This window comes from Gallinula chloropus (genome assembly GCF_964237585.1).
Source record: "Gallinula chloropus genome assembly, chromosome: 10".
Classification (NCBI taxonomy): domain Eukaryota; kingdom Metazoa; phylum Chordata; class Aves; order Gruiformes; family Rallidae; genus Gallinula; species Gallinula chloropus.
The window spans coordinates 13,911,286-13,925,603 of record NC_140095.1 but is presented as its reverse complement, the minus strand read 5'-3'; the positions used below and the strand labels follow the sequence as shown (position 1 = coordinate 13,925,603).

The following is a 14,318-nucleotide window of genomic DNA, read 5'->3' as shown; positions in this document are numbered from 1 at the left end:
AAAAACAACCAAAAAACCCACCCCATCATTAAACCCAAAACGTTTTGAGGAACTTGTGTTTCCTCCCATTAATTTTTAGATGGGACACTTTCAAAGCCATGTGGTTCCCCACCTCTTCAGGACCCATTCCCAAAGTGCAGGACTTCCTCCTGGAAAAAAGGGCACACTGCCTCCAGGCTTGGCATTTGGGGTGTTTGGGATGCTCAAGATGGATGTTGTCAGGATGCAGTCCCCCAGGCAGTATGGACCACACTGAAAGTCCCCTCCAGTCATCACAGCTACCCCCAGAACAGAGCTCTTGCCAGAAAAAAACACCCCAAACCCACCACATTTACACAACTACCTCAGTGCGAGGTGAAACTTCATGGGGTGAAGCCAGTAGCCTGGATTGATCCTGCTTTTGCCCTTCTCCCAGGGGAATGGGGTGGGTTCACCACCGGCATCCCCCTGAAGCAGCTCAGCTCCAGCTGCACCCCAGCCCCGGTGAAGGGCTTCCACTCCCCTTTCCCCTCCACCAAGGATGGAGCATTCCCGGGGCGGGGGGATGCCTCTACCCTGCTTGGGACAAAGCATCCCGAGCCTAGGGCGGGGACACCCCGGGGTGGCGGGGCCCTAGGGCCGGAGCAGCCCCGCCGGGAGCCCAGGGCCAGCCCCGGGGGCGGGCAGGCTGCGGCCGGGGGCCGTGCCCGCGGCTCGGGGGTGCAGAGCACCCTCTCCCGGCGCTGCCTGTCAGCAGCTGCGGGAACTTTTACTTTGCTTTTTTTTTTTTCTCATTTCTGCCTGCCATCCCCAGCTGGGGCGGCTCGTCCCGTCCCATCCCGTCCCATCCCGTCCCGTCCCGTCCCGCGGAGCAGCGGGAGCCTCTCGCCGGGGGATGCAGCGCTCCGCGCCCCGCGGCTGAGCGGGCTCCCGGACGGGGCTCCATGGGCTGCACCGGCAGCGCCCTGCGCTGCTGCCCCGCCGGAGGCAAGGTAACGGCTCTGGGGGTTTGCTGGGCCGGGCTTGCGTGGGGTCGGGGCTTGCGTGGGGCTGGAGTGTGCGGGGAACTGGGGTTCGCGGCGGGCAGGGGGTTGCGTGGAGCCCTGCCTGCGCTGCGGGGGGGAAACGCGCTTTGGGGACCCCTCCCCCCCCGCCCGGGGGAGCGGGGCGGTGGGGCTGGGCAGTGGGGCTGACCCCCGTGGCCCGGTACCCCTCCGGTGGCCCGGTACCCCACCCGTGGCCCGGTACCCCACCGGTAGTGCGGCGAGGGAGCTGCACCAGGCACAGAGGGAGTAAGCAGCCACCTGCCCTGCTGAGCGCTCCTGCTCCCTTCCGGGCACAGGGGCAGAGCCCCCACATCGGGGAGAAGCCCATAGCAAAGGGGGGTGCAGCATGGGGGGGGTACGTGCCTGTAGGAAGTGCTCTGTAGGAGAAGGATGGGTTCCCCTAGTTAGATCTCTGCCGTACTCCCACAGCATCCCCTTCCCTGTCCCAAAAGTTGGGTCCCCTCCTTGCACCGGCTCCCCCTTTGCACCAGGTCCCCCAATGTGCCAAAGGCAATGCTTTTGTCAGGGAGCGCTCGGGATCCCCGGCAGATCTGGGTGCAGAGAAGTTCTCCGCTGCTAATGACTACTTTGTGATGCGCTTGTGCTGCTCTCTCACACCTCCCCATCAGCCTGGGAGCGGTTTGGGGAGGTGGGATGTGCTGTGTGTACCCGTGTTGGCAGGCCGGGGTCGTTGGGAGGGTGTCGAGGGCAGGAGGCACGCTGGAAATGCCGCACGGTGCTGGCACACACCCCGACACGGGCAGCAGCCCTTGTGCAGAGGCAGCTGCGAGAGCTCGGCCACCCCGCACCACGCGGCTGAAGCACAACCCGCTGCTGGGACGGGGCGGGGGGGCGGGGGGGGGTGGGGGGTATGGGGGGTGGTGGGGCGGGGGGGAGCAGGCGTGGAGCTTGCACAGCCCCTGAGCCAGCGAGTGCCTTTATTTACAGCACTTGCAGGCTTGGCTGCTTCTCAGGGAAGAAAAAAACACCCCATGTCATAAGATCTGACACTTCTGGGCCAGTTTGTGATTCCAAGAGCTCACAAGAAGGGGCTTGGGAGAGGGACAAACAGACCCCCCCAGGCCCCAGGTCTTGTGAGCTGCACACTTTTAGTCAGAGTCATTTGCCCACAGACACCTCCCTTCCTGCACTTGCCCGTGCTGCCCCTGCTCAGCCTCCCAGCACTGCTCTCCACCAGTCGTGCCCCGTACAACAGCCCTGCTGCTCTGACTAAGGCACAAGTTCATCCTGAAAGCAGCACCGAAAATCCCCTTTATGACAAAAAAGGGGTGAGGGCAGGCGCAGAGCCACTTCTGCCTACGCTCTCCTGTCCCTGGTACCAAAAAGCAGGGTGGGACACCTTCATCTTCCTGCTGCTGATAGGTGGACTTTGAGAGCTGGTCCCTTGGCATTGCTTGAGGGTGGGGAGAGCCCTCAAACCCCAGGGGAGAGCCTATGTGGACCTGGAGTGCATGTCATGGAGGGTTATCACAAGGCTGGGTGCTGTGGAGGCTTTTGGGGCTGGTGCTGGGTTGGAGGTGACCTTGGGGAGCCTGAGCCGGGCTGCGTGTGGTGGGTGGATGGCATACCAGGCACCGCTGCGTGCCCTGGGGGAGGTGGCTTGGCAGCCTTTGCTCCCCATCACTGGTCTGCGGTAGATAAGGAGGCACAGACTAAGCTGTGGGCACCATCCCTGGGGTTTTTATCCTGTCTCAGCTCTGCTGGTCCCCTCACCATCACTGCTTGCTGTTCAGCCATGCTCCTGGCGTGAGAAAGGCCAAAACGCCTTCCCAAAAGACAAGGGCTGAGGCTTGGCCGCCTTCCAGGGCTGGGTTGGATTTATTTTTGAGATATAGGAACTATATGTAGCAGCAGGAGCCAGGGAAAGGTCAGAACGCAAAGCACAGGGCTGCTGGTGCTGTGAAGGATGTGTGAATGGTCTGTGGCCCAGCTCTGACTGTGTGAGAGGTGATAGTCATCTCGTAACACCCTCAAGCAGAGGAAAAACAGCAGCTGCCTCAAAAACAGGTCTCACAGAGCTGCACCAGTGTTGTGCTGGCACCACTGAGCATCCGCTGCAGGCCCCGAGGAGGTTTTGGGGCCGTTGGCCCAATCCTGTCTCCCTTTTCCAGGGCCACAGAGCTAAACCTGGTCCCCAGGAGCAGCCTTGGGATTTAAATGGGATTTAAATGCTCGTTTCCTGCCTTATTGTGATTTCATTTGCTGACTGTAATGTTGCACGGTTTCGTTGCTTCACACACTTGTAAAACAGGAAAAGAGGAAGAAAAATAGAGTTCTAAACCCCACCTCAGGCTAAAAGCTGCAGCAGAGCCTGCAGCAACTGGGGCACTGTGCCTGCTGCCTCCAAGCAGGTGCTCCCCTCCTCTGGCACCTTTTGAGGTGCCTCAGGTTCTGCTGGGAACCTGCAATCCATCCATGAGGAGTTTTGCTCCAGACCACTAGAAATATTTAGTGCTAAGAACATGGATTTATGTTATTTATTTTTGGTTTAGAGCTAGAAGGTATTTTTTTGGCATGAGCCTCTTCAAAGCCAAGGCCAGAGGTCTCCATTCTGAGACCTCACAGGAGAAGCAGCGCTGCTGGTGACCTGGCACCTGTGGGACATTTCGGGCTGCTTCTTGCCTGGGCCAAAGCCATTCCAGCCCCAGCCCGCTCCCTGTGCATGCTACAGACACTGGGACCCTCTCCTGGCCCTGCAGAATGCACTGGGCAATCCCAGGGATGTGGGTACCACTCTGGAAGTGGCAGCAGAAGGTGCCTCTGCATCTGTTTTCGGCTATATTTTGCTTTTCACCCCTGTTTTTGATGGTGGAGATCTCATCCCAGAGAGCAACTGAGTGCTCAGGAGTAAAATGAGCTCCAGACACTGTTTTAGTTGCTCCTGGAAGTAGGAAAGGTGCCTCACTCGTAGCCTCAGGGCAGGGATTTAGCTTTGTATACCAGGTACCTCTTGCTCCCTTGAGCCATTTCTGAGTTATCTCCAACCATCCTTCCCTGAGTGGCCCCATCCCGCTGGGTTTGGGGCATGGGGGAGAGGTGGAAGTGCCCTAGATCCGCGCTGGGGTCAATTCCCTGCTGTGGGGGGGAATCAGGGGTGACCCACCCTGAGCTCTCTGTCCTTGGGCATCGTGGTGGAGGTGGGTGGGTTTGGGCAGGTGAGGTTTGGGGGTTGTTTCTGGAGATGGTACCAGCATCCTGCTCCCGGCAAGGCCCATGTTATCCAAAACCCTTGGGGGCTGTGCACCCCTGCCATGGCAGGATGGGCCCCTTGCACAGCCTTTCCTTTGTCGCAGTAAAATGAGGGGTGGGGTGGGGGTATGTGTGTACTTCTGAAGTTCCTGTGATGCCTTGACTCTCACCCACCCGCCCATCACCAGGCTCCAAATCCCATCACGGGACACATGAAATAGCTGGGGGATGAGGTGGGCTGGGGGGGCAGCAGCCTGGGGACCCTTTGCAGGCAGGGCTGCTGGGGCTCAGCAGCACCCCAGGGCACCCCGTGTCTGCAGGGTGAACCGTGTCAACAAGGAGAACAAGCCCCGTGGATCCCGCCTGCCTGGTGCCGACTCGCCCCGCCGCCTGCGCCGCGTTGAGCGCCACAGCCGCTCTCGCCATAGAAGGGAAGATAAAGCTGGGGCTTCCCAGAGGCTCCGAGTTATCCTGCTCTCTGGCAACCGCTTCCCTCCAGCTTCAGAAGGGGGGCTGCAAGGGAGGCGGAGGCAGGGATGCCTGTTTGCTTTGCTTTGCTTTCTTCCCAAGCCAGGCTCCCTAATCTGGCCTGTGTTTGGCCACGCTGCTGTGACAGCGGGGCCGGGATGGGGAGCAGCCGGCACAACGGGGTGCCTGGCTCCCCACAGGCTGCAGGGATGGTTTTGTTAGGGACTGGTATTTTTAGGGGTAGCTTTTCTGGGGGCTGGAGAGCAGCAACGTGTCTACAGGTGGATTCCCTCACCCGCACTACATCCGCATCACTGCCCAGAAGCACATCCTGGTGATGGGCATCAGGGGCAAGGTTTGCTTTACCCTGGGGAGCTGGAGCTGTGAGAGCAGGCGAGCTCTGCTCCTACCTTTCAGCGACAGATAAAAATACAGCCATATATCCATGTGGTTTTTTTTCTTTTCCCTCCTCCCCTCCAAGAGACTAAATTAAACTCACGCAGGGCTGGAAGGCATCCCGCCGAGCTGTGTTGCTGAAGGCAGCTCCCGGCTCTGGGTTATATCACCCCCGCGGCAGCAGTGGGAGCATGCGGGAGTGCGCGGGGCTGAGCAGCACATTCCTGCGCTCCTGAGGTCATCGCTTGCGCCGCCGCCAGCCCGCGCCTCCCGCCAGCCCTGCACGGGGTCGGCATCGCCTCTGATTTATGGCTGTTTTTCATTTCTCACCCCTGCCCCCGGCACGGGCTGCATCCCACCGCAGCTGTGTGAAGCAGCAGTGGGGGATGCTGCAAGGTGCCAGGGATCAGACTGACCCTGAGCATCCCTGGGGACAGGGCAGGAGGAGGGTGGTAATGAAGTGCCACAGCCAGGGCCCTGCAAAGTGCTGCCCGCTCTCCCCCAACAAAGATTTTGCTGCCAGAGTTTATTTTGCACCAGTACCAGTGTCTGGGGTGCAGGGAAGCAGCGAGAGCTCTGGGCTGCCTGCCAGCACGCACCCGTGGGTGCTTGGGGCTGCCAGAGGGGCAGCGGCTGGGGAGGGACCACTGCTGCTCCAGCACCTGTGGTTTAGCAGGGCTGAAGGACAGGGTGCCTGGGGCAAGGGTGTCCTCTGCCTGCAGCCACCTGCTCCCCCTTTTATCCCCCCCCTGCTCCAGCCCCCTCTTCTCTCTGCCAGAGACAGCTGAAAGCCCAGCAGCAGAGCGGACCAGCTTCCCAGGAGCTCACAGCCTTGAACACAAAGAATGGTGAGCAGAAAATGTGTGTCTGTCCCCTCACTGCACTTCCTCAGTGTGATGTTAAGCAAGCAGTGGGACAGACCCCAGAGGATGGGGATGATGGCTGCAGCCTCTGCATGGCACTGATGTGGGTGGGCAGGCACCATGGCATCCCAGAGACCATGGCATCCCATCCACTTAAGCAGACAGGTTGTCCCCAGGGCAGGACACCTAAGGTGCTGTGTCCTCTCCAAGCGTGCCAGCACCATCCCAATTAGTGCAAATTTGCACCAGAGAGGTGGGGGGGGGCAGGTATTTGTCTGGTGGGCTGAGGACAGGGGCTGAACCGTGGCCACGGCGCTGGCAGAGCAGCTGCCCAGGACATCCAGGCAGCCCTGTTAGCAGGGTGTTTCAGCCGTGTTTGTGTTGCAGCCAACGCTGTCCTGTCACCTGAGGATGGGAAGGAGAAGGCAGACAAGCGGACAGAGGGCACGAGACTCCTCCAAGGCCAGGAGGAGGAGGAGGAGCGGCTGCGGGATGCCAGCCGGGCAGGCACTGCGAGTATCACCCAGGATGTTACCAACCAGGTGGGTGCTGCTGGGATTCCCAGGCAGCAGTCACAGACCTGGCACACGCTGGGCTGGGCTCTCCCATTTTCAGGAGAAGGAAGGTGTAAGGAAGGGGTTGGGAAGGGGTGAGGAAGCCTGGAGTGGTGTGGGTCTGGCAGTGAGTTACGGGTGATGGGGAGGGCCAGAGCATCCCTTACTTCTGGGTCAGACATGGGGGGGTTCATCATCTCCCTGCTTTCCAGGTGGAAAAGGGAAAAGAGCTGGAGGAGCAGTTCAAGGCCCTGAGGAGGGAGCACACAGCGACCCTGCAAGGTGTGTGCCAGGGCAGTTGGGCTCGCTGCAGCCCCCCCACCCAGTCACCCCCACCACCCCATGCCAGCCGGCTTGGGGGATGCTGCCCTCTGCTCAGTGGCACTGAAGGCCTCAGATGGGGCTCCCTGCCTCAGTGTCCCTGCATCGGTGATGCTCAGTTCTCATCTCTTGCAGAGCTCCAGAGAGCACATGAGCGGGAGAAGCTGCTGCTGGCAGAATCCCACCACAGGTCCCAGGCAGCCTTACAGGTACCCATGGGGAAATACCTGGGGGAGGGTGCTCATGAGGGGCTTGAGGACTGTTTGCTGGCTCTGTCACAGTGCCCTGAGCTCTTCAGTGGCCACTTTGGTCCCTGGTGTGCCCAGGGACCACGCACACCACGGACTACACAAGCTCCTCTGGCCCTGGGGTTATCTGGGTGCTGTAGCTCAGCAGTACCCCTGCTCAGGAAGAAATCTGACACATCCCATCCTGCTTCTTCCCTGGCTGCCCTAGGAGACAATCCAAGCACTAAATTCCCAGCTGAAGTCCTTTCAGGAGAGGATGAAGCGTGTGGAGGAGTCACTTCTGAGCACAGACTACAAGAGGCACATCCAGGTAGAGGGAGATGCGGGACTGGTGGCCTCTGCAGAGGGGTGTCAGTGAGGGAGCCTGCTCTGGGGTGCTGCCCAAAGCCAGGGGTGCTTCTCTCATGGACATGGAGAGCAGGGGGCTGGGGCTGGAGCTGGGGGGTGGGGAGCAGCGCACAGGACAGCTGAAGGGGAGAGCAAAGCCCCATCCCTGGGAGGTGCACAGGCTGCCAGGCTGTCTTGAACACAACCAGTGAGCAAAACACGGTGGCTAGTGTGTACAAACCTACCCCGGGCCATGCAGGGCCCCAGCTGAGACCGCGCGTTTTGGGGAGCGGGAAAGTGAACTGTCAGATGCCTCAAGCACCCACCCCGCTGCAGCTGCCACATCCCCTGTGCCCCACAGGAGCACGGGAGCCCCAGCCCCTTCTGGGAGCAGGAGCTCGAGAGCCTGCACTTCGTCATCGAGATGAAGAACGAGCACATCCACAGCCTGGACAGGAAGCTGCTGAACCTGGAGACTGTGGTGGGTTGGAATGGGGTTCAGGGTGTCACAGTTGGGCTGGGGGTGTCACAGTTGGGCTTTCCTCTGCCCATCTTTTCTTCCTGCCCGAATCATGTCCAGAAATTGCAGCTGGAGGGAACCCAGTTCCTCTCTTGGGGTGGGGAGGGGACATGGGTACAATGCCACCGTGCTCCCATCAAACCAAGATGGGGGGGTAGGGATTCAGAGGGACTTCCCAGCTTCCTCCTCACACTCGTGTTCCCCTTCTAGGCAGAGAGGAACCTTCTGCTGGAGGAGAAGGTGAAGACGCTGCAGCAGGAGAACGAGGACCTGCAGGTTCGCACCCAGAACCACTTGGTCATGGCGAGGTAAGTGCCACTCCCATGGTGCCCTCCAGCTTCCTAGGGCAGAGGTGGCATCTCCAGCGGGGAGAGAGGTGGCAGCCAGTGCCACCAGCAGCTTTGCAGGGAGCAGAAGGGGCTTGCAGGAGCACTGCCCAGCAGCTCCATCAGCACGTGCTGTTCTCCCACAGGCAGCTGTCGGAGGAGCTCCTGGCCACCCGCGGGGCACTGGAGAAGGAGGCACAGCTGCGGGAACAGGCTCACCACGAGAAGGAGGAGCTGCTGTACCGAGTGCTCAACGGGGGGGACGGCTCCCCCTTCCCCATCGCTGCCGGCGAGGTGCCCCTCATCGCTACGTAGCGTGCTGCTGACCGGCACCGTGCGCGGCCGGCGGGAGCTGAGGGGGGTCTCCTCTGGGTACCGGAGCCCAGGGCTGCACTCACAAGTGGCCCCCGCTGCCAGGACAGGCCCCCAGGCTGGCCAAGCCCTCAGGGTGGCCCCGTCCAACCAGGGCGATGGAGCATTTCACAGGACACTCGCACCTGCCTTTCCCCAGCCCGCACAGGGCTGCAGGAGCACCCTGACTGCCCCCCTCCCCATGCCATCCCTGCACCCCTTCCCCTGGTGGGAGGCTGTGGGGGGGCTTTCCAGGGGTAAAAGGAGTCAGCCAGGACACGCAGACATGCATTGGGCTGGATCCGACCCAGCGCTTGGCTCTGAGCATGACCTGCATCAGTGCTGCCCAGGGGTGGGAGGCCAGGAAGATGGGACACTCCCTGGGACAGGTTGGGGACAAGCACCAGGAGGATGAGGAGGGCACTGGGCACGTGATGGGATTGAGGCAGGTAGCCAAGCTCAGGGCTGAGCTGTGGAGGCTTCCACAGGGCAGCAGCAATGGGCAGGAGGGATGGATGCAGCTGGGTATACCTGCCACCTCAGCAGTGCTCTCATTATAGACCATATAAGCTCATCCTGTTTCAGGGGTGGCCTCCTGCTCAGGCTGATCCAAGCCGCTGCCACCCACTCCAGAGAAAGCAGGGCTTCCCCTGCCAGGCCCTGCCTCGCTCCCTGGGGAGGGGGCCCAGGCAGGAGTCCCACCTACTCCCTCCTCTCCCTTCACCTCCTCCATCACAAACGCCTCCCAGGGTTTGCTCCTGCAGCCCAGGTGTGCCCCTCCTCACTGCCACACAGACACCCATCCCTGCTGTCCATCAGCAGCACCACCAGCCCCATCCTCTCCCCACAAAGCCCAGCAGATGTTGCACGCCTGGATGCGTGCACTCAGGCACCAGAGCATCCTCCCAACGGGAAGCAGCCTGCAGTAGTGGCTGCCAGCAAATCACATCCCTCCCTGCCCCAAGCCAGTACATCCTTGCTGGGGAAGATGCTGCCAGCACAGCCACAGGTCGGGGCTGGATGCAAACAAGCACTTTCCACTGGGTACACATGCGTGATGGGACTGTCACTGGCCTGTGCCCTCCCCAGGACTGCTTAGTTGGGAGGTGTGTGGGTACCAGGCCAACGTGCTACTGGCTGTAACAATTACAAGGAGCTGTAGGCAGCAGCAGCAGCCTCGAGGATCCTGTGTCTCTTTTTGGGGAGGGGCACAGGAGCATCTCGCAGTGAGAGCATGCGGTGCCTTGGGCAGGGGGAGGACAGTGAAGGGGGGAGCATGAAGCCCCAACGAGGGAGCCCCAAACGAGGCCCCTGCTGCCAGTGTTGTGTGTCCATCCCCGTCCCCCCCCTTCCCTGGCTCCTTCCCACACTTCATTCATCTCAATGGGCTTCCCCTACCCTCCTCATGCAAGAGCTGCTTCCGTCCTTTGTGCCAGTCCTTATCTGGAAAATACCAGCTCAGCAAGGCAGCCAGGGAGGCAGCGGGGGTTCGGGTCTGCACAGGGTCCAGCTCCTAACCAAGCACCTCCATGGGATGCCTAGAGTGGGAAACCCATGGGATGCTCAGTATGTCAGACCAGCATCCCCCCCCCCCACCCCGGAGCACCCACTGCTCCATCCTTCCCTGCAGCTCTGAGGAGCAGCAGTGGGGCAGCTTCCAGCTTTGCACAGCAGCCATGGGGCTGTGGGGGTGCACGAGGTGCTACAGCACCAAAGCAGGGGGGGTCCTGCTTCACTGGGCTTGCAGGGGGCAGGATGGTTCAAGCAGAGGGAGATGGGGCTGACAAAGTGCAGGCTCTCAAGCTCCTGCTCTGGGCACCTGGCACTGCATCCTTACCCCCAGAGACAGATCCTGCGTGGGACCCAGAGGAATGTGCCCATCTTTGGGAAAGAGGAGGGGGAGGAGGAGGAATAAATGAGTCCAGAAAAAGGACTTGTCTGCAGGAAGGAAGAAAAAAGCCCAGCCCAGGCAGTGCCTTGGCAGTCGTGGTGGGGGACAGGCAGGTCAGCTCTGCCTGTCTCAGGGCACGGAGGGTTAGGGCAGCTGAGGGGCGAGTTGGGATGCTGCAGGGAGAGGTTCCAAAGGCAAAAGAAAGAAAACCCCACAACCCAGTAACAGCAGCAACTCTGCTTTATCCTCTCCAGACTCCTTCAGCAAAGGGATCGCTGCGAGGATTCGGGGTCCTCAGGGAGGTTCAGACTCAGGAGAAAAACAGCTCCTGGGGCCTGAGTGTGGTACTGCAGCCAGGCAGCCACGCTGAGCCAGACCATCAGGATGCTGTTGATGGTGATGCTGAGAAGTGGCAGGAATGGCAGGCAGGGAACCTGCAGGGACAAAGCACAAGACAACAGGGTCAGGTCTTAACCCAGAGCTACTGGACAGCCCCCAGGGAGGGGTTTCACAGCCCACTTGGGCTCTTTGCTGCTTTGGCTAGTTGCCACCCAGGCTGGCTGTGAGGCTCAGAGACCTGAGCTGGGACTGGAGCTGGAGAGAGGTGACTGGAAGGTGGATTGGTTGACAGGTCCTGCACCAGGACAGAAGGTGCAGTGGGATTTAAGAGGGAGGGAGTAGACCACTAAATCCAGGGTGTCAGGACTGGGTTTCTTTTTACTGAAAGAGCAGCTCCAATTTGTGCAGCAGGTGCTGGGCTCAGGAGATGCCCCTTTTGCCTGCGAGAGACAGGGAGGAAAGCCAGGCAGCCCTCCATCCCTAAGGAAACCCTGTGAGCTGCCCGATTCCTCCAGCAGCATTGTTCAACATGTTCAACACGGATGCAGCCAAGGTCTGCCTGACCTGAAGCAGAAGGAACACCTCCCCAACACCTCCCCTTTATTTACCCCCGGGGCTGGGGCACTCCCCTCTTCCCCATCCCCCAGGTCCTTCTCCCTGGGGTCAGTCCCCAAGAGCCAAGCCTCGTGCTCACCATAAAGGATGCTCTCTGCCGGTTCTGAGGCTGCCTCCAGATGAGCAGAGCTGCTGCCAGGATCCCCAGGAGAGGCAGGGCCAGAGCAGCGATGCACCAGGCACCCCCAGCCCGGAGGCACAGCAGCCCGGCACTGCTCAGCCAGCGCACGGCACAGAGCAGGGCGGCTGCGGAGGGACCCACGGCAGGGCAGCCCCATCCCTCTCCCGGCTTCAGCGCCCAGGCTGCCGCGGTGGGAGGGACACTGGACATCCAGGGGACAGAGGGTTGGGTAACTCGTCGTGGTGGGTGCGTGCATCCCTTCTCTCCAGCCTGGGAAGTGGAGGGAGCAGGAGCTTCCCGGGGTCCCGCTGGCGGTCAGGAGAGGGCAGGAGGGAGCCGGGCAGACCCTGCCTGTGTCCCGCGGCTGGGTGGCTTCCAGTGAGCAGGAGCCTACAGCAGCAATGCTCCCCAGGGGTGTCCCCACGCCAGCTCCCAGTAAAGCCCACCCCTCGCTCCTGGGCGTACCTACAGCTGCCAGAGCCCAGGCCACCGCAGCAGAGGAGCGTGGGGTGGGCTGGTGGGGTGGCTGTTTGGGACGGTCCCACCAGAGCTGCCTGGCCAGGGGCTTCTCCACAGGAACATCCCGAGTGCTGAGGAGCCAAGATACCTGAGTGTGCACCTGCAGTGCAGCAAGGCTAGGGCCTTGCCCTGGGCACTGCCCACCTCAGAGGCTGGGTGAGCCCTGTCCCATGTCCCCAGCGGTCTCACCTGAGCAGCAGCACACAGCCAGCCACCAGTGAGCAGCCCAGCAGCGTGCCAATGGACATCGTGTCAACCAGGGCTTTGAGGTCGAAGAGGAGGGCCAGGAGGGCTGCAGGGACAAGAAGTCCTTTCAGGTTCCCAGCAGGGCTGGCAGCACTGCTGCTGCACTCAGCCATGCTCTCTCTAGCTCCCCCAACATCCACTGCAAGAGGACCCAAACACCTCAATAAGCTGGTGATGCTTTGGTCAGTAGTGCACAGCATCCCACCACCTCCAGCCTGGCAGCTCAGAGGGGCTGAACTAGTGCCTGGGGCAGCATCAAGGCCACATGGTCCTCACCCACAGTGAGGGGACCTCGCTCTAGGTGGAGAGATGCTGCTCAGAGCGATGCTGGCAAACCAGGAGGTCTGTATTTTGCTGCTGAAAGAGGACATCAACCAAGCCCCACTCAAGGTTAAGGGGTAACCCAATCGCTCACGCACCTGCCACTCCTCCAGACACCAGTGTGGCCACCCTGAGCACTGACAGTGACTAACTTTGGCCAGAGGTTTGAAGAGGAGCCCATCTCGAGCCATTGTATACAGGATCCACGGCATGGGGAACACAGACCTCAGGAGGCTGCAGAGCAAGGAGACTGGGGAGAAGGCAAGAACCCAGAAGGTGCCATCCTGCCTTGTGCTCCTCTTTGGGTGCCAGGGGAGCTCCCTCCCAGCCCATGACCTTCTCAAGATAGTCACCTCCCTCACCATCAGATGAGGGTATCGGTGATGTCCATGCTCACCCAGAGTCCTGTGCACGCTGAGACACCCCAGCCTGCTATCCTGTGGTCACAGTGCCACCAAAGACCCAGCCACTTCCTCCAGCTTTGGGCTGTCAGTGGCATGCCAAGGGGCTTGGTTGCTCTCCTCAATCAGAGGGAGCCAAGCAGGGAGCAACAGGGTTTGCAAGGAAGTGCTGAGAGATTTTGGCCAAGCAGGGCAATCAGGAGGAAGGGGTTGGGGGTGGCTCCTACTTGTCTTATAGCTCCAGTATAACCTTGTTCTGAGGCAAGGGGAGGTGGTGTTACCCCCAGGTTACCCCACAGGAAAGCAATGCTTCCAAATCCCATAACCTGCTACTGGGAATCCCCAGAAATCCCATCATCTGCTACTTCCCAAGGCTGGGAAGCCTCACCCACAGCACATCCCAGCAGCACCAAGGATCAGAGTGCCACACGGTCCCTGCTGTGGTACAGAGCCTGGGGCAGCACCCAGCACAGGATGAGGTGCTGTAACCCCTCATGGCACAGGGAGCCCCAACTTCCAGGAGAAATACTGTGTCGCCTGGGGGCCAGAGAGCCACAGGCAGAGGCTGGGCTGGCTAGGCTGCCCTCACCCCCCAACACTGCACAGCACCAGTCCCACCCAGGGCATCATGCCCTGATAACTTTCCCCTTCTGCAAACAAACTACTCACTCCAGCCATCCCTTGGGGAAGCTGCTCCAGCTCCAGCTGATGGGCAGGACAAGCACCAGGCAGCTCCCAGTGCACTCTCCCCCTCTTAAACCCTCTTTGGCCCTTCTCCAGTGACCACCACTCAGGGATTCACAATGGGAAATCTATGCAGAAAGGTTTTTCCCACAACACCTTCCAGACCTCCTTAAATAGGGCCCAGGGCTGCGTGGGTGGGGGTCCCAGGTGAGGCTGCTCAGGGCCAGTAAAGCATATAAGTGCCCACAGGCCCCATACCAACTGGTTTGTAGTGCTGTTCCTACTAGGGAGGGGAGCTGGGGAAGCCATAGTGGGAGCTGGCTGACACTCAGTACCCTGGGAAGAAAGCAAGTCCAGGCTCTGAAGAGAGTTGGTGCTTTGGGATGAGAAGGTAACTGTAATTTTATTGTAGATAGTGCTCAGGTTGAGTCAGCTGACAGGGCAAAAGCCTCCTGGACTGCAATGTAGTTTGGCACATCCTTTATCCTGCAAGAAGGGGAGGAAGGGGACACCAGCTATGCAGGACCAAAGAAGGGAGCATAGCTGTGTGCTCCAGCTGTAAGGCTCCCCTG

The 14,318-nt window shown here is 60.5% G+C and overlaps 1 protein-coding gene across 1 annotated transcript; it reads left to right on the top strand.

The window, feature by feature from the left end:
• Nucleotides 1-923: 923 nt before the first annotated feature.
• On the top strand, nt 924-9,691 carry CCDC69 (coiled-coil domain containing 69; the record flags this gene model as incomplete). The annotated part of the gene is made up of 9 exons (XM_084268770.1): nt 924-971; nt 5,878-5,947; nt 6,350-6,504; nt 6,729-6,798; nt 6,973-7,046; nt 7,294-7,395; nt 7,774-7,893; nt 8,143-8,240; nt 8,405-9,691. 9 exons carry the CDS (start codon nt 924-926, stop codon nt 8,571-8,573), a joined length of 906 nt encoding a protein of 301 aa, XP_084124896.1. The 3' UTR covers nt 8,574-9,691.
• Between the last annotated feature and the right edge of the window lie 4,627 nt (nt 9,692-14,318).